The sequence below is a fragment of the Poecile atricapillus genome, chromosome 1 (genome assembly GCF_030490865.1).
Source record: "Poecile atricapillus isolate bPoeAtr1 chromosome 1, bPoeAtr1.hap1, whole genome shotgun sequence".
Taxonomy (NCBI): domain Eukaryota; kingdom Metazoa; phylum Chordata; class Aves; order Passeriformes; family Paridae; genus Poecile; species Poecile atricapillus.
This window is the reverse complement of record NC_081249.1, coordinates 115,409,275-115,433,820: the sequence shown is the minus strand read 5'-3', so window position 1 is coordinate 115,433,820 and position 24,546 is coordinate 115,409,275. Positions and strand designations below refer to the sequence as shown.

The following is a 24,546-nucleotide window of genomic DNA, read 5'->3' as shown; positions in this document are numbered from 1 at the left end:
ACCGAGAGCAGCAGGGGCTTGGCTGGGCACTAAACCGAGCAAGGACGAGCCCACCGGAGCCCCCGGCAAAGAGTTGCGCTGCTCCTGCTCATCCACACAACTTCTAAATGCTGTGAGCAGCAGCTGAAGGAGCTGGGGTTGTTTATCCTGGATAAAAGGAGGATCGGGGGGGGACCTTCTGTCTCTGCACAACTCCCTGACAGGAGGGGACAGCCGGGGGGGAACAGGGACCAGGAGGAGAGGGAACGGCCTCAGGCTGGGCTAGGGGAGGCTCAGGTTGGATATCAGCAGGAATTTCCTCATGGAAAGGGGTTTTACACAATGGCAGAGAGGTTTTGAGTGCCCGTCCCTGGAGGTGTCCAGGGAAGGAGTGGAGGTGACACTCGGTGTCCTGGGCTGGACACAGGGTGGGCATCGGACGCAACTGGGACTCGGTGATCTCCGAGTTCTTTTCCAGCCTGAATGGCCCTGGGATTCCGTGAGCTGTCGGACTCGTGCCTCTCCTGTATCAGGTTCTTCCAGAGGGTTCCCTCCCCGGCAGGGTGCTGGGCTGTTGCTGAAGCCTCCCCGGAGCAGTGGGGCTGTGTGCGGTGTAATTCCCTCCAGCTCCAGCGGCACCGCAAACGTGCCGCTGTTGATGATTGCATTCTTGCACTCTCGGGTAGTTATTTCTTCATTCCAATCAATTTGTCACGGGGCGAGATTTAATATAGGGCTCTGAGAACCTCATCATGAGAAAAATGAGAAGGTTTGTGAATATTATCATACAGGAATGCAAAATAAAATAAATAAATGTTGCTCTCCTCTGTTACCAAGCGTGTGCTTCTCCTTGGTAACAGAAACATCCAATGATCCTGCAGTTGATAAAAGGCACATGCACACACACGTCCTCCCCACCTCCACATTTTGGGTTTGCTACATTTATCTCAGTCTGTTAAGAGGGGAAAAAAATAAAAAAGATCACCACACACCCCTCTGTCTCAGCTCCCAGGTCTGTTGCTTGATTCGGGTTTTTTTCTCCCTCGGTGTCTTGAATAGCACGCACTGTGACAAAGTGACAAGGAGAAACTCAGCGAGTCACTCTTCCTTCCTGCTGAGCCACTGTGTCCATCTCTGGGGGCAGAGGTGAGGTGGTCACCATCTCTGAGGGCACCGATGAGGTGGTCACCATCTCTGGGGGAAGAGATGAGGTGCTCACCATCTCTGAGGGCACAGATGAGGTGGTCACCATCTCTGGGGGCAGAGGTGAGGTGGTCACCATCTCTGAGGGTGATCTCTGAGCTCTGTGTGACCTGGCCCTGTGCAGGGCTGAAGGATCACGTATTTCCAAACTTGACTGACCAAACGTCCACATTCCCAGAAACCCGCCTCTTTAATTCCAGCTATTTGTGGATAAGCAGTTTGAGTCAAGGGGTGGCAGATAAGAGTTATTGAGTTATTAACGATTGGTTTCGAGTGAGGTCCTCTATGAGCGATGTTCCTCCCTCTCGCCTGAGGGGTGAATGCTTTCCACCCCACGCGTGCCTCTGTGGGGAGACACCACTGCACCTGGCTGTGGAGATCAGCCATTCCTTGAGCGCTCCAGCAGAGCATCCTCCGTGATGTGCTGCCAGCAGAGCATCCCTGCTCCCCGGCTGCCAGGCACTTCTGTTCCCAATCCCATTCCCATCTGGCTCCTCCCTAGGCTGGAATGGAAGGTCTCTCCATAAGGTGGCCCCACTTCTGTGGCCTGAGGCAGATTTTTGTCTGTTGAGGCAGGGCATTGCCTAAATTCAATCAGATTGCCCTAAGTGTACAGCAGAGTGTTCCCCGTGCAGTGTGGGAGCCCTTACGGTCACCGAAATGTCAGATTTCAGCGGGGGACCCAAACAGGTTTTGATCTGCAGCAGACTTTAGCAGCCCAGGAGGAGTTAATGCGTGTTGCTGTCTCAGGAATTGGTGTGTTTGGGCATGAAATCCGGGGATTAACGAGCCCCCAGCCAGCCAAGGGTACCAAAAAGGTGCCAAAAATCTGCCATTACCTCACGCTGACATTACTGGGAGCTGGAAAGGTCTTCCAGAGGATGGGATGGCACATCCTGCAGGCCAGACAAGAGCTCCTTCAGGAGGGCAGCTGATGGAAGGTGCACTCAGAGTGACCTGTGTGGGATGGCAGCGCCTGTGAGCTCGGCAGGGTGAGCTGAGGTGAGGTTTTTAAACCTTCCCCACCCAGGATTTTATCCATGGACCTTAACCCACGTCTCTGGCAGTGCTGCTTGTGGTTTGTGCTGCCGTAGTGCCAGGCATGTTATTATTTTCTGGGCTTGAAAAGCCCTTGGTGGGGCCTGATGCAATTAAGTGCATTTTAGCTGAACGTTGAACAGATTATTCTCTCCATGGCTTTTGAATGAAATATCGCAGCCTGTAATCTGACATTTTGGGGTAAAGGGCTGATTTGTCAGCTCCACTCAGGCAGTCTTTATTGCTAATCCTAAGGAAATGTAGCTCCTCTATGAGGAGCAAGCCAATTTAGCTTTAGATTGTGGTTCTGAAGCCCTGCTGAGTGAGCTGTATTTGGGTGGCTTTGGGAGCCTGTGCACAGCTTGGATTGTTCCAAGTCATTCGCTGGGTGATGGGGATCAGGCAAAAGAGATATCTCTCCTTTATGAAGAGAGATGTTTTTATAAAAAGAGGTATATTTTTATAAAAATACACTTATATTTTGCATTCTTGAGGAGCTGAGACTATGCTGCCATTACTGTGGTGGGGTGATTTGAGGCTCTGTTATCACACTCTGTGTTATCTATTCTGATATCTGCTACAGACCCCAGTGCAATGTCGCAATAACTCACACATTGACAATATATTGAGCCAAAGTTCCTGTAAACAAACCTGATCCAAGATTCTATTTTACTGCTTTTCGCTGTAATCTTTGGCACTACCAAAAAAAAATTAAAAAATCACGGAGACAAATTGACTCATTTGGTTTCTCATCCACAGAAAACTTTGTTTATCATTTTCTTCAGTGCTATTGTTGAGATGGAACAAGGTACGTTTTTAGTTACACTTAGTCAAGAGGCATTCTGCATCAGTGGGAAGCAGTGGCTAAAAATACAATTTACCAGTTATTCTATGGAGGCAAAGCAATTAGTATTAAAAGTGGCCTTTTCACAGAAGAGTTCATGTTCAGGACACATTTCTTTATTAAAGAGGTAGAGAAAAAAATCAAAAGGCGTATTTGAATCTTCCCCCCAGAGGTGCAGGAGTGGGTGGGCAGAGCCTCCCTGCAGAGACCTGGAAATGCCTCTTTGTGTCACAGAGTTAATTTTGCCACAAGTAAATTCACCCTTTCCCTGCGTGTTTCACCACAGGTTTCAGGAGATGGAGACTTGGGGGCTTTTGGGGGTGTTGGCAGGTGTGGATCTGGTGCCATCACTGCTCTTCTTTGGGAAATTCAGCACTGGTGGGGACTGTCATCCTCGTCTGGATTTCAAACCCAGAATTTCCCAAGTAGCAGCGCTGGCTTAAAACCTGGGAAATCGGAAATTGGGAAATACCCACATACAGCTGCAAGATCTTCACCTCTGGCTTCACCCTTTCTGAGTTTTAGGGGCCTTGAGGGGTTGTGTGGTGTCACTTTCATACCAACCAAATGGGTTAGCATGTTGCTTGGCTGCAGGCAAAAGTTGAGTTTCTGAGGTGTTTGCAGGTCTTTCAGTTCAACCTCTTCCTTTTTCCTCCCTCCCAGGTATTGTGAGGGTTGCAGATAAAACTGTGAGACCTTTATTGTTTTCAGGGCATCAAGAGGGTAAAGCTGCAGGATTTTAATTTCAAATTTGATCTGGGTTTTTTTGGTTGGTTTTTCCTTTTTCCTTCCTCCTGTGATACTTGTATATCAGTCTCCTGGGTGCGTTTGTTCTCTCACTTATGTTTAGTTAGTAATTTCCATCTTTACCTGTTTCTCAACATACTTTCAAGCTTTATCTCTATCCAAAAATTATTTTGAAGAAGCTTATTTTGAAAAGCACAGGGTGGCTTTTTCCCTGGATGCTGTTCCCCTTTATTAAACAGCTGCCAACTGTTGCACCTGGAAGATGTGCCACTCTTCCATGCACTGAGGAAGCAAAACGAGGCTGTTTCTGCAGCCTGGATTTTGACATTTTCCTTGCTTCTAGGTGTTTGCTTTCGCAGCTTTTCTTTTCACAGGGGTTTGTGCCCGTGTGTGCAGATCCAGAATTTGTGCTGAAGCTTCTGTTAATGTGCAAGGCTCCAGGAAATGTTTTGGAGAGCAGCAGTGTGCTTGCAGTGGCAGCACTGAGGACCTGGCTGGGAGCAGGAGCAGGCTGCTGTGTCAGCGTGGTGTTCCCTCAGAGGTGTGATGGAGCTCGCAGTGCTTTCAGCAGAAGGCAGGCTGCTGATGTGCTCCCACCTGGAAAATAACCAGGTGAAAACTGGCTGTGAAGCCACGCTCTTCCCTCTCTCCCTTTCCTGTGTTGCACAGTGGGTGTGAGCAGGAACAAGCTCGGATAGGCCAGGAGCCCGTTCATTAATCTTCCAAAAAGATTGACTTGATGTTTTTCAGCTGGAGCTTGCAACTTGTCCTGCAGTGAGCTGAATTGATGCGTGTGTGGCAGTTCCTTATCCTCTTGAGATAATCTGCTTTCAAGTTTGCATTCAGCAGTTTTAAGGATGCCTCATGTCAGCAATGTGCTGCTTTTCCTACAGACTTTTCCTACAGACAGTTATCCTTTCAGTGGCAGATGTGGGACGGAGGGAAGCTGAGCGTTTTGGCTTGAGCTGACACCAGGTGACGCTCACATCTGGATCCGAGTATTTGTTCCTGCGAGTTTTGTAGTTTTAACTTGTTTGACGATATTCAGAGCCGTGTGCCCATTCCCAAAGGCATGAGTTACCTATAAATGTCTGGGCAATCAGAGCACATCTTGCTTCCTGCATTGTGCAATGTCTCCTCTGACAGCAGCGACCTGCAGGATGCTGCAGCAGCTTCCTGCATTTCAGCAGGTGCGGCGTCTCTGCCCCTCTGCCCTCGGGAGCTGGGAAAAGGGAGGCTATCGATGAGCAGCATCCTCTTCACAAGGATGTAGCCCTGGCAGGAAAGCAGTGGTGACAAACCTTGTGGTGACTGAGTTGTGGCAGTCTGCCTGAACCCCAAGCTGTTGTGCTGTCTGAGCGGCGGCGCGGGAATGAGATGAGGGTTTACAGCTGACTGTGCTGTTCTTCAAGGTTATGGAGAGGCACCAAATCTGTCCAAAGCCAATCACTGGGGAGGTATCAGCCAGGAGATGAATTAGGGGGATTGCAGGGTTGGTGCTCACCTGGCAGAGTGGGGTACAAGTGCACCAGAGCATGGACTCCGGCCATGCCTGCCCCACTTGGGCTCCTCCAGCTCCACCTTGGCTGCGCTGTTATTTTCAGACGAATCAAAGAGCAGAAAACCCAAACCTCCCTCTTCCATAGCCCAGTGCAGAGGCTTATGCTGTGTTTCCCTGAGGGGTTGTCTGGTGGCTGATCTCCTGCAGGGGATGAAGTCAGTGTTGAGAGTGCTCTGGGTGGGCTGGAGGTTGTACTGAAGAAGAGAACTGGGCTGGCTTTACTGCAGGAGGAGAGAAGGTGCTCTGGGCCCCAACTGGGACAGAGGCACCCCTTTGTCAGCTCAGTGGAACCCTGCCACACCTGAGTGCTGATCTGTGCTCTGTCAGGGCTGGCAGAGAGCAGGGTCAAACCTCATCTGCATGGAAAGGGTCTGGAAGGAGTCACCACGGTCCCCCAGGGAAACCACCTGCGAAAAATTAACAAAAGCTCCTGCTGCACCGACCAAAGTCTCCTTTCAGTGTTTGCTCTGCTCTGGCCCTGAGCTCTGGGTTCAACACCTTTGGTGCTATACCCATGGTGCTTCTCATTTGCCATGTGAGATCAGAGGCACACTGAGGAAAACCATTGCAACAAAGAGAACTAAAAAAAGCCAAGTTATATAAAATAAAGTTCCTTTGCTCTCTGTCTGTTGTGGAAGATTGTCATGGAAACATTTTTTTTTTCAGAGAATAAATTCGTTTTCTGTGAATAATGTCCACAGAGCTGAGGGAGAGAGCGTATTATTTATATATAAAATCTTTATTGGAGACACCTTTTTCCTGGCTCCTGACAGTTGTAAATGTTTTATCTGCTGTGCTTTAAATCACTGCAAAGGAGGGTATTACCTGGGCCTCAAAAGCCGTGGCTCACTGGGGTTGGGTTGTTGGTTTTTCTCTTCCTTAAATCCAGAGAGCTGTATTGGTATTAAATCAGGGGCACTTAGCCTTCCAGAGCTCCAGTTCTGCATGAGGTTGCTAAAATGTGGAACAGGGGCTGTATTTAATGGGAAACGTATCCCAAACAAGCAGGGAGAGGGGAAGCAGCGGTGGCTGCAGCGTTTCTCCGGCAGGGATCGGTGCTGGAGGAATGTCCATGGTGTCCCTGCTCTGCTTCTGCTTCCCTGCTCGAAACCTGAGCCCTTCATCCATCTCCTGCCACAGGAGAAGCTCTCAGCAGCCTTGGGAGGGCGAGCCATGACTTTATTTTCTCCATAGCTGCTTGTACCCTTGAGTTCAGAGTTTGCCTCTGGTGTTTTGGCATGTTGGTCTTACCTTAGGAACGGGGGTCACAGAGCCTTTTTCTGCAAAACAGGGAGATTTTGGAAAGCTTGGTGGATATTTTGCATTTTTGTCAGTGGCAAGGCAAACCCATCTGTCCCAGGCACTCAAGAGACAAGGTTGCTCCTTGCAGGAAACGTCTCCGGCCTGGAGGCTGCTTTTGACGAGCTCTGTAAGGATTTCCTTTGGAACCTTTTAGTGCATCCTCGTGTATGTCTGTGCCTGGCTTTCTGCCACCACTACTTTCATCAGTGTCTGCATAATCTCTCTTGACTTGTGGAGATATCCTTGGAGGCCAGGGAGGTAAAAATGTGCTGCTCTCCCTTACAACTGCCCCATTAATTAGCTGACCAAGAGAGCACTGAGAGGCTGCTGGATTTGATTTCTTTCTGCCAAAGGCAAGACAGATCCCCACCATGACCCACTCAAAATGAGCCATAAACCAAGTTCCTTCCCATGGGTGAGGCTGTTCTGTGTTCCTGCTGCCCAGGCAGTCTCTGACCCTGTGGCATCAGTGCCTGGTACAGATGCTGCTGCTTGGGACACGTAGAACAAAGGAAAAACACATTTTATGGGGGTTTCTGTTCTGAGTGGCTGGGTAGGGGCAGTGTGTCACCCCACTTTGCCTCCAAACCATCTCCTGCTGGTCCCTGAGCTGTGAAAGTCTGGCTGTTCCAGGTGCCAGGGATGCTGCCAGGTCAGGATATGTCTGTCTGTCCCTGTTTGAACAGGGAGTGACGCAGAAGATGGGAGGGAAGGGGCAGCTGGCTCTATGGAAACAGCAGAGCAGAGGCCCAGGGAAGGATAATCACAGCTGCCTATGGAACATGGCATCTCCATAAATATGATGTGAGGTAACAGACATGTTGAAGAGGAATAGCCTGAGTTTCCCCCATTTACCTTTTGGGATGTTAATTTTAATTTTATTAAAGAACTTCCTCTTATCAGAAATCTTTTTCTCTTGTAGGTGCTTGCAGGAAAATCATTGAGTCAGTGCTTAGCATTCTCTTAATTAAATATTTTGAGCTTCAGTCAGTTACTACAACAAACAGTTCTTGGACCTCAGACTGTTCTGAAGCTCTTTTCAGAGCTCCTTCCAAAACTTCAAAGTAATTTTTTAATTACTGGCACCAGAACTGGATACAGCACTCCAATAATAGTCCCCAGTGCCTCGCACAGGTGTAATTAGTGCCTTTTCTTACTTTACCAAATACATCCTGCTCATGCTTTTAGGGATTATGTTTAAGTTGGCTGTGGCATCAAGAGGCCTTAGGATCATTTGCTTATCTAAAGTCCTCCTGAATACCTTTCTACGCTGCTGGCTGCTGTCTTGTTTGGGCTGTAGGGAATCGGTAGGACATTGTTTTTATCCCCTGGCCATTGGATTCTTTCCCTTCAGGCTAGCAGGAATCCAAAGTGCATGAGTGAAGGTACTCAGAGCTTGTCTGGAAGAGTTGATGTTTCTTCAGGGGCTAATTTCAAGCCTTCCTGGCTGTGTCTGGCTGCCAGCAGAGCCAGTGGCCTCCTGCCTGCTGGGACATTTATCCTGGGCTCCTCTGCAGCAGCTGGGTTTGTGTATTGCTGCACCCCAAACTCTTGGCTTATGCTGGCAGACTCAGAAGAAAATAAAATACCTTTGCAGCAGTGGCTCCTCTCTACCTTTTTTGATTGCTGATTTTACTATAATTAGAGCAAATGCCAAAATACCCTTTCCTTTAGTGCTTTATTTCTTAGGATACTGGAACTTGCCCTATAAAAACCCACCTTCCTTTACTGCACTGTCAAATTTGCTAAGCTGTAACAGTCAGATAAAAAAATAAACTCTACCCAGAGAATTAAATTGGCATTTTCTGATCCTTGGATTTGGTTGTGATGAACAACTTGTTCTGTGCCTGTCTGGGTGATTGCCCAAAATGAGATGCCCTCAAAGGGGTTGATTTTGGGACTGCGCTGACAATTGTGCAGGCTTCAGAGTTAGGTCTGTTTAATGTGATTTGAGTTGGCCACCCAAAATCACCAGCTGGTTTTGAAAACAGAGCTCAGATTTTTGTGGTGAGAACAGTGGTAAATACAAAGCAAGCTGCAAGTGAAGCCAGACAGCTATCGCTGGAAATAAGGGAGGAAAGGAACTCAATTTATTGCTGCCTTGGGCACAGCAGAAAGAAAAAAGCTGGAGATGGACTTGCAGTACCGATGGCTGCAAAACATCACCATGGTCTGGCTCTTTGTCTCGTTCTCCTGGCTAAGCTGAAACTGCACAGTGAAGGTTTTTGATTTGGGTGCAGAAGTCCAAGTCTCATGCCTTCTCTTTGCCTGTGCCCCAAGCTGCAGCTCTGAGCTACACTGGCATGGTCAGGATGCTCCAGGATGGTGCTGGGTGTGAGTGCTGCTGCCTGGCTTGGCACCATGGCAGGCAGGTCTGCCAGGAGTAGACTCTGGGGAAAACAAAGAAAGAAGAAGAGGAAAAAAGAGGAGAAAGGCAGGGGGTTGTCCCTCCAACAGTGAAATAGTCCTGCAGATAGTTGGAGTTGCTTTTCTTGTGCTCTCTTGGTCTTCTGGCCAAATCCCACAGAGTTCTTGCTGGATTCCTTTTCAAACCAGTTTCCTCTCAATTCAGCCGAAGCTCCCTTTGGCAGCAGCCAGCAGGAACTGCCTCCCTCTTAGGCTGGGAATTTGCAGAAGGAAACAATCTAAGCAGTCGGGTAAGTGGGGAAAGCTCTTTAAAAAGCCCTCAAAATGTCACACCCCGATTTTGCAAGGTCACATGCCATCCCCTGTTCTCTGCAAAGTTAAACATGTTAGAACATTATTTGCCGAGCTGAGGCCACTGCAGTGCAAGTGTTCCTGGAGCTGTTACTGCAGGCAGCCGAGCTGGGCATCCTTCAGGACCTCTTGACTTTGGCTCCTCGAAGACTCGAGTGAAGCAGTGCTGCTGCAGAGCAACCAGGCCGCCAGCTAAACTGACCTCTGGGCAAGCAAATGCCTGCAGAAGCACGACTTCCTGAGCTGGGCTTTTTCCAAGCGTCCCTGGCAGGGTTGTAAATAGGTGGCAGGAGGGATGAGGATGACCCAAGTCACCCCAGGACACTTAGACTTGTGCTCGCTGAGCGCCTGGAGGTTCCTCCTGCCCAGAGCAGCAGAACCTCGTTGGGATGTTGGCAGGTCTGGGAAGCTGCCCATCGGGAGCTGGTGCCTCCTGCATGGACACAGGGATGGGGGCATTCCTAGGATGAGCGGGACCCCCTTCCCTGCCTTGTGGCACTTCCAGACTGCTTACAAAGGGGATGCAAAACATGGCAGCAGCTCCGGCTCCCAGATTTCTCCAGGCAACGCTTGGCCCTTTAAACTGCTTCTTCTCAGGTTTATTTTTTTCCTGGGGGCCTTTCTGTGACTGTTTTTGTGCAGTTTGGTGCCAGTCAGCTTCAGCCTCCCCCGCCTCTCTCTCCCTGAGATTCACGAGCCCTCGCGGAGCAGGAGCTGGCAGCGGTCCCCAGTGCCCGTGTGTGTGGGACACGTGCCGCTGTTTGGGTGAGGACACGTGCCCGTGCTGGGCATTCTGCTGCTGCCTGCTGCAGCCTCTCCTCACTGCGAGAGGCAGAGAGGTGCTGGCCCTGCCCTCACCTGCGCTGCTCTAGCCCAACTTGCATTAGTGCAGTGATGGAGGGGAGCAGCGATTGCTCATCTGATGTGTCACAGCATAACCTTCAGGAAAGTAATTCATTCCAACGGTGTAATTCTAGGACTCAGGAACCAAAAATATGGGCTATTACTCATCTTTATATCTCATAACACAGAATAACCTGAACCATTTATCTGTTTACACAGCAGAGGTTTAGCCAAAAGCAGAATGTCAAGAGCCACTGTTGCTACATATTGAGAGTAATTGCTTGCTTTATCGTTTATTTTATTTTTTTACTTCTGTGCCAGCATTGGCCAGGAACTCAAGTCAGGAGATAGGCATGATGCAGAAACAAAGAGCCCCTACTTGAAGCTTGGGAGAGAGCAAAGCTGAGTAATTGGCATGTCTTGAGTAGGCTGTGAAAGCTCCAGTGTGTTTGTTTGATGATTACCCAACGTCTGCAGTATTTTCTCCACCGAATGCTTTTTCCTTCTGCATGAATGAAATTTCCAGGTGCATGCACGCACATCTACGCTGCACAGGAGGCTCTGTGGGTTAAGTGTGTCTGGGCACATTTGGTCTTCACTTGCCTTGTCTACCTCTGGATGAACTCAGAATCGGAGATATTGAGCTAAGTCAGCCCTGGGGTAGCTGCATGCAGAGTTTGATCCCTAGAACAGGGTGTTACTGGAACAAATCTGCTGTTTCCACCTTGGTCAGCTCTGTCAGCTGTGCAAGGGGATCTCTCAAAGGGCTCTTGAAGAGCTGGGCTCAGAGCTGGGCTGAATCCCAGAGCTGCTTTGCTTGTCTGCTGGGATTGATGGGGTGCCTGACGAGGCTCCTGTCAAAATGGAGGGGAAAGTTGGTCCTTAAGGCATAGAAGGCTAATTTTTGGTGATAGTGGAAAAGTCCTCCAGTACTCACATGGTTGGCTCTGTCCTCTGGGGTCAGGGGGCTGCTCCACCTCCACAGCTGAGCTCAGGCTGGGCAGCACATGTGGACGTGTACAATGTGCTTTTTACTGTCAGTGAGTTAGGGGTGACTTACCAAGATACATAATAGATTGCTGCTTCATGCTGTTACCACGCCGTGTTTTGTACCTTGCAGCTGTGGTAAATGCCAGCTTTTCATTTTATTTTATGTTTTAAACTTTGGCAGAGACTGTGTTGTGCTGCCAATGTACAGTATGGTATCTCATGTTTCTGTAACCTGTGAATTTGCTTGTCCTCACCAGAGTAACTCCTGTGGTTTGCTGTCTAAATACTCCGTACAAGCCTCTGTGCTCAGTTCCACCTCATTAGATGAAAGAATGAACTAATTTAAGTCCGTTTCCTTGGTGAACCACCTGAGGCTTTCAGAAATGGTGAAATTAAGCTCTGATTTACCTGTTGTTTTATCTGATGACTAAATGATGTGTCTTTAATGAGAGTAGTCAGGGGTGCAGCTCCCAGGTCCTGATGCTGTTCCGAGTTCACCCAGCCAGCTCTGGTGTCTCAGCTCTTTATCAGGGCTGTGCCATCACAATGATCTTTCCACTGCAGGAACACAATCAGCCAATAACACACTCAGCAATATTGGCACCTGGCTCTCAACACACACCAGGAAGCCCCAGTTCCTGCAGTTTTATCCTTCAATTCCAAGGCATTCATGTCAAAGGGGAGGATAACTGGGAAGCCTGAACATTTCCAGGGATCCAGGGGCAGTCACATCTGTTCTGAGCACCCTGTGCCAGAGCCTCAGCATCCTCACAGCCAGGAATTCCTTCCCAATATCCCATCTAACCCTGCCCTCCAGCAGTGGGAAGCCATTCCCCTTGCCCTGTTCCTCCAAGCCCTTTTCCCAAGTCCCTCTCCAGCTCCCACAAGAGAGAAAAAGCAGGAAATGTGCCGGGAGAGCGGTACCAGAATGGTTTTGTTTTTCATAGTATGTTTTATATGCAAATCATGCAAAGCCAACACTTGACTATAGTTTAAGAAAATTGTAATGAAAGGATATCATCTCCAGTTGTGTATTCAAAGCCAGGAAAAGCCAAAAATGACACTTAAAAGTTGTAAACACCAGCCTGGAGGCTTTCTGAGTAAACAACAGCAATAAATGCCCAGCGTTAAACATGTCAAGTGTTTGTGGGTGGTTAGTGGGATTGTCTCCTCTCCTTTGTTACTGATTTCCTTGCAGTAATTTTTGACTGGCATTGTAGAAGGAAGTGAAGGATGGATGAGTCAGTGGGGTTGGAAGAGCAGCTCTTTCTCTGACCTGAAGCCACGGTGTGCCAGCTGAGAGGGACATCCTTGTGACTTCTGGTTTTCTTAGTGGCTGTTTATACAACATTTAGAGCAACAAAATCATCCATGTGACAGCTAGCAACTCCCTCTCCTGTTCTCTCCTTAGGTGGCAGTGAAAGTGATTGACAAGAAAAGAGCCAAAAAGGACACCTACGTCACCAAGAACCTGCGGCGGGAAGGGCAGATCCAGCAAATGATCCGCCACCCCAATATTGCCCAGCTGCTGGATATACTGGAAACTGAGAACAGCTACTACCTGGTCATGGAGCTGTGCCCTGGTGGCAACCTGATGCACAAAATCTACGAGAAGAAGAGGCTGGAGGAGCATGAAGCCCGCAAATACATCCGGCAGCTCATCCTGGCAGTGGAGCACCTTCACCGGGCGGGAGTCGTGCACAGGTAATTTTGTGTTGTTTGTAAAGTTTGTGTCAGCTCCTCTAAGTGGGGTTTGTTTGTATTGTAAGGAGATTTCCTTGTGATACTGTGTTCCTGAGAGCTTTCTGGCTCCTTGCTGTGGTGTTGCTCCTGTCTTGAGCTGTACCTGCAGAAAGCACTTAAGCAGCTTCAGGTGAGCACACAGGAGCTGTGCTGACTCCACAGCCAGGAGCTGGGCTCCATGAACCTTGTGGATCTCCTCCAGCTCAGGATGTTCTGTGGTTCTGTGACAGTAAAGATAAGGTAGAGTCCAAAAGTAGGGCCCTTTCACTGCAAGCACTGCTCTGCCCCAAGGTGAGCCAGTGAATCATTTTGCTGTTCCTTTGAGAAGGAGGCTGTGCCTGTTGTTTCTCCGGTGGAAGTACAGCAGCGTGGGGGGATGAGCTGATGTGCCCAAAGCCTGACAGCGCCAGGGCTGGGGCAAAGCCTCAGTGGGACCACTGAAATCCCTGCCTTCTGCTTCCCTGCTCCTTGCGTTTGTCGCATCACCTCGGCGGGGCCTCACGGCACGGAGAGAGCCAGAGCTGCTGCAGTGCATCACCTCATTTCTCCAGGACTTTCATCCACAGACTCACAGGCACCCACAGGGACCATCCAGCCCAACTCCTGGTTCTGCGCAGGACGCCCCAAAAATCCGACTCTGTGCCTGGGAGCATTTTCCAGCCACTCCTTGAGCTCTGTGTGCGAGCGGGATACGCCTCTCCTGGCAAGAGGATCCTGTGGCGTTAGGAGTTCACCTGGGCTCCAGGGGAAACAGGACAAGCTCAGCAGAGAGGAGACTGCTGAATAAAGAGTAGCTGCCTCTGCCTGAAGCCCCTGGGCAGCAAGTGGGAGAGTGCAGGTGGTGATGTCACACGTGACTGCCTGTCCCTGTACCTTTCTCCACTCCTGTGCTCTCGGCTGCTATGGAGACAGGAGGATGGTGGGCTAGCTGGACCTTTGGAGCCAGCATCTCTCCTCTCCTGTTCCTAGGTGTATTTATAGGGCGTTGTGCTAAGAAGGAGGCTCTGCTTTCTAAATCTGGGCCAGCTGGTGTGAAGTCTGGGCTCCCACGCAGTTCCCGTGTGATGCCGAGCGAGTTGTGTAGGCCTGGTCCTCCTGGGTTCTGTGGGCACACTGAGGGAGCCAGACATCCCAAGGCTTTGCAGGATCTGACTCTGCATCTCCTCAGCTCCACTGAGCGTGCAGGAGGTGGGGAGCTGCCCACAGACAGCTGTGCCCAGCTGTGTGCTGAGCTGTGCAGTGCGGGTGCAGCCACTTTTGTCTTGGGTCTCTCTGTGTTCCCTGTGGTCCATGGGGGATAACTGCTATGTGCACAGGCCACCTCTGGTCTCACCCCCAGCTACATTTCAGGTACCACGGTTCCCTATCAGCCTCAAAACTGCTGATCTCTTTAAATTTTTAACCCCACAGCTTGAGGCAGGGACAAGGAAGGAGTTTACTGCTTTCAGGCATCAGTTGATACCCAGTGTTTAGAGAGAGGGAGAGATAAAGGAAATAAATCAAGTTTCTGAGATGGGCAGAGGAAAACAAGGCAGGAACAGATGGACATGTTTAGCTTTTAACAGCAGGATTGGATCAGCAGCAGCAATTCCTCTCCCCCAAAAATTTACCTTCTGCACAGTGGCCAAGGCACTTACAGGGGGCTGCCAGGCTTGGCTTCAATTCCATCTTTTTTCGGAGAGGACTCAAACCCACATTTTTTACCAAAATAGCTCGTTCCCTAAGCACCAGCTGGAATCAACAGGCTGTTGTGGTGAGAAGGAGGCAAGGCTTGGGGCCCAGGGTGAGCCTGAGTTTCTGTGTGGATGCTGAGGAGTTTCTGTGTGGATGCTGTTTCTTTTGGATGCTGAGTTTCTGTGTGGATGCTGAGGAGTTTTTGTGTGGATGCTGAGGAGTTTCTGTGTGGATGCTGAGGAGTTTCTGCATGGATGCTGAGTTTCTGTGTGGATGCTGTTTCTGTATCGATGCTGAGTTTCTGTGTGGATGCTGAGTTCCCATGTGGATGCTGCAGGTCTGGCTCTCCCCCCTCCCCTCTCTGCTGCCTCTGTGACCCTAGCACAGCTGCAGAGGCTGTGGGAGGAGGCAGCAGCCCTGGGAGCAGTGTGCCAGTGCTGGGCTGCCTCTGGCAGCTGAGTTCTGTCTGTCCAGCCCTGTGGTGCAGAATTAATCCCCACCCCACAGGCAGCCTCCTCCATCCACCCTGCTTCTCACATCACTGTGCAGCGCTGAGCTGCTTCTTGGGAGGCTTCCACACAGTGAATGAGCAGGTCTGATTCTGCCTGAACTGATAAAACTTGACAGAATCACGGGCAGCATATCTGCAAGTATTTTCTCTGCCTTAACCCATTGGATGCCTTGCCTTCTCCTGCAAGCAAAGAGCATAGAGCAGCGTGGAGATGCAGGAGAAGCCCTGGTGGTATGATCTGGATTTATTCTCCTGCCTCAATCTGAGCAAGGGAGAAAAATTAACAATTACCTCAGGAGTTGTCCTTCAGCATCTCGGGCCTCTGACTGTGGCAGCTCTAAAAACAGGCTATTCAATCAGCTGCTGAGGGAGGGAGAAAATAGTGCAGGAGTCTGATTCATTCTCTGCCTGGCTGCAATGGCAATGTTCTGTTGTTGTTGTTATTTTTGAAGCAGGTAAAAATACCAGCACTTTCATGTGCATGGTGATCCGGGGGTGTTGGAGTTTGCCACGTGTGGAACAAACTGCAGCATCCCCAGCCAGAAAAGGGGCTGCTGTTTGTATCTCCAAATGCTTCCCATGGAATGGGGCAGGGCCCTGAAAAGCTTTTTGTTGGCTGTTTTATTGCAAACAAACAAACAAACAAAAAAAAAAATCACAGCTTTTGGCTGCGTTATTTGGGGAATAATGTAGATGGCTTACCCCCGTTCTGCTTGGGATGAAAAACCCCAGGTGGAATAAGTTGTGTGAAAGTTGCTTATGTTATTTGGTATTACTCAGAAAGCTGCTGCATGGCTTACAATCCAGACTTGGCATGGCAGAAAAGTACTCACATCACTGGTCTTTGGACAAGAGCAGGGACCCAGAACTCAGTGGAAATGCTTTTGTTAAGAGGCGCTGATGTGTGAACAGCCTAAAATAAAACAACTTCAAGAAACCTCATTTTTATTTAGAGGTGTAAAAATACCCCCAAACTCACGTTGGACCGTGTAGATGTATTTAAAAATTCTAAATATGTCATCTGCTGAGATGAAGTCTGCAAGTTCCAGAGTGTAGAAGCTGCTGCATCTTTGGTGAGGGGTGCCCAGGGTTCAGAGCTCCTTGGCTGCTCGCTGAAAGCAAAATGCCACTATTGTATATATAATTTCATGTTATCATTTGGGTTTCTTTCCCTCTATCAGGGGAGCTGGTTGGTTGCTGCTAAAAATATACTTCCAACAAGCTCAGCTGTGAATCAGGTAGGAATATTTATCTTTTCCTCTGACAGAGGAAAGCAGAACCAAATGGCAGGATCTGGTGAAGCTTTCTCTTGGTGTTTACACAGGTCCTCATGCTGTCAAAAAGCAGAATGAGCAATAAACCCTCTGGGAGCACAAGGACAGCAGGGAAAATGAAGTGAAAGCCTTGGTGCTTGCCACTGCATCCCACAGGAAATTCTCAACAACCCTTTTTAAGTCATTTTAACAAAATTCAATCCCATTCAATGCAATTACTGTCAGGTCGTCAAAGAAAAGAATTGAATAGTGTATTGGTAGCAAAGATGGCTTGCTGTATTCCCCTCTTTCTACCCTCATGGCAGCAGATTCCTACCTTCCACTGCCATTTGGTGATTGGAAGCAGGTCAGCAGTTTCAAAGAGGTGGAAAACCCCGGTGTTCTGGGCAGAGCTGGTGGTGCCACACAATCCAGAGTGCCACAGGATTCCTCATTTGGTACCTCTGTTGCACATGTTGGCTTTGATAACTTCCAGCCTATTAATTTTAAGTGCCAGTAGTCTGGCTGCTGATGCAATATTTATCACAGATCCTGCTCTACAGAACAAACTCTCCTTTTGGAGTGCGGAGCTGGTTCATCTCTCTGTTTTATTTCAGATTTCAGAATTACCCCTGGGCATTCTCTCTTGGAGTGCTCTGGTGTAAACAAACTAAACATCATTTTAGTGAAGACAATGGACCAGATTCCTCTTTTGCAGAGGCAGCCATGTGGAATCCAGTGACGTTGTTACTGACAGAAGAATTGGGCTCAATAACATTTTGATATCAAAGCCTTTGAAATGTATATTGCTACATAAATGTGGCGATGAACCCAAATCTCTGCAACCTTTCCAGCTCTTGCACAAGGCTCAAAAGTAGCCTTGAGGGTTGACAGTTAAGGAGTGTTTTTCTGTGGTGCTGTTCAGATTAAAAATAAGATTCAGGAGAGAGCAGCCAACCACTGCTGCTGTGCAGCTGCTTGCTGGTAAAACCTTCTTTCTCATCCTTCCTCCCCCAGACAAGAAATAAAGTGTGAAATGCAAAACTTCCCTTTTGCAGCCTGCTGCCTGCCATGGCATGGAACAAACTGCTATGGGAGCAGCTGATGGGGTCACTTGCTCCAGGGATTCATTGTGTTCCTCCCTGGAGGCACTGGCTGACCTGGGGTTTCCAGAGTGGTCCAAAGAGAGAAATCAGCCCCACTGACAGCAGAACAAACTCTCAGAGAAACTTAGCCCATAAAGTTGGTGTATTTTCAGATCCAGGGAATGCCAACTGTGTCCTGCCAGCTTCACGAGCTGAGAAGACAGAAATATCTGCTGGTTCTCCACGCTGTGGGAATGCAGCTTGGCCTTCCTTGTGTGCCTTCATTATTCCCAGATCTGACTGCCTTGCCCTGTAGTTAGACACTCTCAGCATCAGGGAACTGATCCCTTAGGCAAAGGTTGCACTTCTTGTTCCTAATGCCTGGGAGTATCTTTAAGTTTTTCAGCAATGAATGCTGAGAATTTGCTTATGGGGGAAAACCCATCAATAATCCTTTATTCGTGGTTGTTTTTGAGGAGCCGTGACGGTAAAGGCACAAGATCAGATTTACTTCAGGGAGGGAAACTAAAAGTGTCCAGAGCTTTGTTGCAGTGGAAAAAGACACACCATTGTCCCCAGAAGTGTTTGGAGGCCTGCATTTCATACACTGTGTGATAAAGGCTTTGGAACATTAAAGATGAGTAAGGCACTCAGTGAGAGTTGGTCAAGTCTTAGGAGCAGCTCAGATAAACCTCTTTTTGTGAAAGATACTTGATGTTTGTCTTGGACACAGCTGACTTAATGAAGCATTTAGGATGCTCATGGCAATGGGTCCTAAAGCAGGTGTGCAACTGGGTTGTTCCACCACAAAGAGAAATGTGGGAAAGCCTGTTGTCCTGGCTCCTGGTATTGCTCCAAAAATCAGTGTTTTCCTGTCGGGGTGGACAAAAACTGTGGTGCATATGGACCATTAGATCAGTTACCACTCAGTGGCAAATCTGCTGAGAACAGACAGATGGGTAAACAGCTTTTACCAGCTTTGACTGCACTCTATACTGAGGCAATATTTACATTTCTGTCTTTTTCCTCTGATGGCTTTAAGATGCCCTGTAATATTTACCTTTTGGGTTTTTTTGTTTTTTTTTTTTACTTTGAATCCTTTAAAATATATTTTCTGGTGTTCATGGTTAGCCCCTCTGTCACTCATTTGTTACTCTGATTGCCTGGATGTCTTTTCTCCTTAACTTACAGCTTGTATTTTTTTCCCTTTCCTTGCCTTTAAAGTCTTGCCTCTTCTTAGCTAATATTTCTTTATACTCACAGCTTCCAAATGGTCTTTTTCTTTGCTCTGAGGTGCTGTACTAAGCATTGCGGTGCTTCTGTTGATTTCAGTTTAATTGGGGGTTTTGGAGGTGTTACTGGGGGGCTTGTTTTGTATTTTTCTGTCTTTCCCAGACTGTTGGGGTTTTTAAGTTGCTTTTTTTTTTTTTTTTTTTAAAGTTGGGGGTTTTTTTTTTAAGTCTCCCCTATTAAGTTCCCAGCCCTGATGTTTTCCTGGAGACCAATCACACAGCCTGTGAAAACCTCCACCTGCAAACAATAAAGATGCCAGACGTGAAGCACTGAGCCCCTTTTTGGCAGCAGAGGGAAGCAGGAGTGGGTTGATCCCTATCCATCTGGCAGGGCAGGTTGTCCCTGGATCAAGCCCTTTCTCAGCTGCGCTGGTTGCCCTACGAGGGAAATGCCTTTTGGAGGATGTGCAGGAACGCCTGGGATACTGCCAGAGGAGGGAATGTAATCATAGAGTCACAGAGGGCTTTGGGTGGGAAGGGACCTTAAATCCCATCCAGCGCCCCTCCTGCCATGGCAGAGACACCTCTCACTGTCCCAGGCTGCTCCAAGCCCTGTCCAGCCTGGCCTTGGGCATTTCCAGGGATCCTGGGGCAGCCACAGCTGCTCTGGGCACCCTGTGCCAGGGCCTCACTTCCCTCACAGCCAGGAATTCCTTCCCCATATCCCATCTAAACCCATTATCTCATCACTTTGAAGCCATTCCCCCTCTGGACTGGCTCCAGCAGCTCCACATCCTGCTGTTGGCCCCAGGGCTGGAGGCAGCTCTGCAGGTGGGGGCAGAATCCTCCCTTCACCTCCCCATGCTGCTCTTGATGCAGAAAATCCCTCCTAGGTAGGTCTTTGTGGTCTTACTGATGAAGTGAGGGTCATCCTGCCTTCTGTCTCAGATTTGCTGGGACATAAAGTGAAATGAAGAGGAGCAGTTTGAAAAAGGCTTGGAGTCTTTCTCTCACAGCACCCTCCTTGTGGAAATTCTTGGCTTGGTCAGGTTACCTGTCTTATTTTATTAAGCCTGATATCTTCATCTGTAATGGAGGTGTTTTTCATCACTGCCTTTGCCTTACAGAGGCAAAATACCGTGGATGTCACTGAATTCCCACAATTAGAGCTGATGGCTTTATTATCCATCATTTATTATTTATTCTTTCCAAAGCGTGCTGGGTGAGGCACTGCTGCCCCTCCGAGCCGTGAATATCCCAGCATGCTGATTGTTACAAATATTCCCTGTCTGGATGGGGGGAAAAAATCCATGTGGTGAAGACTTAGCCAACTGCTAGGAGTCATGGATGAGTCGTGTAGTGAGCAAAATAGGGTTTTTTCACACTGTACTTAATGTCCAGTGGGCACAGCTTGGGGTTTGGGGGTGATTTTCTGGGTGGCATTGTCCAACTTATAATGTTTCTAGTTTGTAAGTTTTCTGTAAACTTGCAGTACTGAAGAAACTTAAAGAGCCTGGTTAATTACAGGATGTACTGACAAGTGCTTGTAATATCATTTTGTGCCTGAAGAATAGGTGGGAAGCAGAGTGTGAAAGCACTGTTAATTCTGGGCAGGATGCATGGGGCTTTCTGCTTTCACTCTGGAACTGGGTGTGCTGCTTTCATTATACATTTGATTATATACAAGTCTTGTACAGGCACTGATGAGACTGAAGCAAAGCTGCTTCATTATTTTGGAGACTCACTCAAAATATTTTCTTTCTTTCAGAGACTTGAAGATAGAAAATCTGCTGCTAGATGAAGACAACAATATCAAGCTTATTGGTAAGAAACCAGTTTGGCAATTCCAGTAATTGAAATTGTTAGTTTTATAAAGCGAGTTTTTGAGGCTTCATAATCCTCCATGTGACAACTGCTAATGTTTCTGCAGAGAGGAGCTGAGAGAGTATAGATAGCAATCAAGCTGTTCCTGAAAGCATTTTGTGAAAAAAACGATCCAAATAATTCAGATTTAACTGGGTATGGGAATAATCCTACATCTTAAACCCACATCTTTCACATTCAAATCGGGAGCTTGGTAAAGAATTTAAGAATTGACACCACAGAAGCGGTGGTTTATTTCATTATCATGATCATTTCTTATTTGCTAGGGGCTGGATTCTGCCCCCGTGAACATATGCCTCCACTGAAGTCAGTGGGAGTTGCACACATTTTTAGCAGCTGGCAAAATGTGGTCCTATATTTATATTTGTTAAATTTGCTTCCAGCACCCGGGACAAAATTGGTTTAGAGGGCTGTTAAAGAATAAAAAAGATCAACGGTAGAGCCTTGATTGTATTTAGGTATCAGTTGTACGTGGTGCTTGATTCATTCAAGCTGTGCAGGCATTTGGATTAATCATTGGTGAGGACAGTCTCTCACTGCCTTGCATAACTCCCATTAATGTTAATGTGGGCATTGAAAAGAAAATATTCCTTTCATAAAATAAATGCCAAACATCTGTTTATATTTCTTTCCACGCCTACACTTTTGCCAACAGCAGTGTCTGTGGCTGCAGACTTAAAAGCTCAACTGATTCTCTTCAGAAAGTTTCACGGGCTGAGAAGTGGTGAAAAGCACTTAACATTCAAACATCCAGGTCAGATGGGCACTCACTGTGACGTATGAAGTCCGTACATCTCCAAGCAAACAAGGGGAATGATTCATGAGCTCTGAAATAGCCAGGTTTGGCTCGGGGAATTCAGTTTGGGAAATGCTACCCCGACTTGCAGTGATTACTCTGTAGCAAATCAAGCAGCTGGGAAAATAATAGCCAAGAGAACTCTGCCTTACCTCGGCTGAGGGTCAGGAGGGTACTGATAAGTGACCATGAATCATCCCTCAGTACTGATGGATGCCACCCATGTCCTGATTGAGCAGATAAGCGGGACCAGATGGCCTGCACGGCGCTCTGCGAACTTCTGATGGATTTAAAGAACTCACAGATCTTCCCTGTTCTTGGGGGTTTGATTACACAGCACCACGTGAACTTGACATCCCAACCAAGAGCTTCCCAGATGATCCATGCACAGTTAAAACTCACGTGCCAAAAAAAACTACTCCAGGCCTGTTCCTGCAGTTCTGTTTGCTTGGGCTGCATGGAAAGGTCTCCTCGCAGTGGGTGGTGTGGAAAGAACAGAGAAGAGAGACAAGTTTGATCTTCCACAGCCTCAGTAAATTGTCCTCAGGTCTGCAGCCTGATGTTTAAGCAGAGCAGATTGCAGGCAGTGTGTATGCTAAAACAAAGCCATTAAATCCCACCACCCAGCTGGGGGTGTTGTAGCAAAAGAAAGGTTGCAAAATTTTGTGTAGCCTGCCCTACTAGGAATGAGCAGTTGTGTCATCACATAGTCCTTCCCAGGAAGGTTCTTCAGGACTCAGGAACATGTTTTGAGGAATTAAAGTGCTGCTTTTCATGACTGGGAGAAGAGGCTTTGAGCTACAAAACTGGCTCACGTTACCTGCTGTGGGTTGAGAGCTTGGTCTCCATGATTTGTACAGCAGTAAACCCAGGAGTAGCAAATAAAAATAAAAATAAAAACATTGTTCTTGTAATAGCTGTGAAAGGGAGAGCAAAAGGTGAAAGGAAGATTGAAAATGTGATTTTGAAGCCACTGCTTGTTGATGCATTTCAGTGAGGCCTGGATGCCTTGAGCCTTCAGCTGCTCAAGGGCACCTTGGATTTGTTCCTCCTTTTGGCTGCGTGACAAGGTGGTTTAGAGCCTGCTCTTAGATATTCTTCTTGGAAAAAGTCCCTTTGTGAGGACTTATTCTTAGCACTCTCTTAATCAAATTGAAGAACATCAGGATTGGGTCTGTTGGAAGTAATTCACTCCTTGTTATCTACCAGCCCATGTGGTTGGAGTCTGATAAAGACGCCTCGAAAAAGCCGCACACAGAGCTCTTGGCATCCTGCTGGGACACCCAGCTCTGCTGAGCTCTGTGGAGCTCTGCTGGTCCAGCTTGTCCAGGAGCTTGTGTTTAACAGCTGTTTCCCTGTGCTGACTGGCAGGGCTCCAGGGATAGCCGTGCATCCCTAGCTGGATGTGGATTCCCTGGAGGCGTCGAGGAGGAGCGGAGTGATGCGATGATGCTTCCATAGCACGAGCTGTGGGGGTGGTGGAACTCCCATGTGAAAATATTTACTTTGGGAAATCAAGTGTGGCCTTTGATCTGAATTCTGTAATTTGCTGGGCTGTTTGAAAGGGAGAGGCAGGCAGTGGCAGCGAGGTTATCAGCGCTGGTGGTCGCACTGTCCTCATCAAAATCAGCACGGCATCCTTAAAAATAATAAAAATAATAAAAATCCTACTGTGATCACGATGTGCTGACACTGTGTTAATAGCAATATTCTCATTTCCATGGCTATGAGATCCCTGTCCCCAGCGTGCATCTGTTTGCACACATTCTGCATTTCAACAGGGGAAAAAAAGGCATAGCAACTGAAATGAATGAGCTGAAGAAAGTGAATAAGGGCTTGACAGCTGAAGCAAATGAGAGAATGAAAACCTCTGATAGAATATCCCCCCATTGATACTGATGAAGGGCTGCTGATTGACACCATCACAGAATACAGCCCTTGTATCCTGTGACTGTAGAACATTACGGTACAGTCAAGGGATTTGGAGCTGGCATGACACAGCGGGGTAAGGACCAGGAATAATACTGTGTGGAGAGATTATTTCCAGGGGTTTTTAAAAGTATTCTGCAGTTGACAGAACTCATCTCAGGCCACAGCTAATGAGCACATGAATGAAGTTAATGGATCCTCTGCAGTATTTGCAAAAGCCTCAGGGATGGTACATCTCTAGCAGGGATGATTAAGCAGAGTCCAGAGATTATTGTTTTCCATCAGAGGCAAGGAAATCACCACAATTCTCCCTTCAGTTTTGTCAGTGTTCTCCAGGAAAGCCCCAGTGAGCCTCTTTAGCTGTGAAAGGTGGTGATTCCTGTCCCCCCTGTGCCTGCCTGCCCCTCAGAGGTGCAGCCAGTCGAGTGGAAAGCCCTGTTGCCACTGTTTAGGCACTCAGGCTCTTCCAGTCACTGTGATAATCACATTTTTTTGGTAAGCATTTTTATATCTTTGCCCAGTTTAGTGAGGGAATGAGGCTTTTGTGTCTGCCCTGTCAGGTTACTTCCAATACCTTGAGGAGCTCCTCACATTTCAGCTAAATTTGATTTTCAGCAGGGTGAAAGCTTAAGGACAGGCCAGCACTGCAAGTCCAGTGCAAATAAGTGTGTAGTTAAGGAGAAGAGCCACAAATTAATGACTGAGAGAGGATACTGAGGAATTAATCAGGTGTCAATGTGTCAATAGTGGTGGTTTTCAGAGATTCATGGAATATTCTGAGTTGGAGAGAACCCGCAAGGATCAACGAGTCCAACTCTTAATAAACGGGATTTGTTGTTCCCTAAACCCATCAAAGCCTGCAGCCACTCCAGTGCTGGAGCAGACAGGAGGGAAATTTTGGGAGCACCCTTGGGCTGCCTGAGAGCACTTGGGAAAGGGCAGTCCCTCCTGCTGAGGGGCTCCCTCCTGTCTCCAGTGCCAGCCTTAGCCAGTCCCTCATTATTATTGCCACAAAAGCATGCCAGGTACACCCAAGGGCCAGGAATACAAGAATTCAAGGCAGAAGTCAGGGAGAGAGCAGCCAAGTCAAGACACTTCATTTCCCCTTCTTGCTCCAGGACCTCCATGTGTTGTTCCAGAGCTGAACCCTCAGTGTTTGTGCAGCCCCAGACAGCGATGCCCCGTTTTCCATCCGATGGTTCATTTACACTTGG

General features: G+C 48.1%; 1 protein-coding gene across 2 annotated transcripts in view; it reads left to right on the top strand.

The window, feature by feature from the left end:
- The window catches only part of HUNK (hormonally up-regulated Neu-associated kinase), a 44,843-nt gene that overhangs the window by 1,630 nt on the left and 18,667 nt on the right, over window positions 1-24,546 (top strand). For both annotated transcript variants that reach the window (XM_058862868.1, XM_058862877.1), the window contains exons 2-3: window positions 12,637-12,929; window positions 20,492-20,547. In XM_058862868.1, coding sequence (XP_058718851.1) covers window positions 12,637-12,929; window positions 20,492-20,547 — 349 coding nt within the window. The remainder of the gene's footprint in view (window positions 1-12,636; window positions 12,930-20,491; window positions 20,548-24,546) is intronic.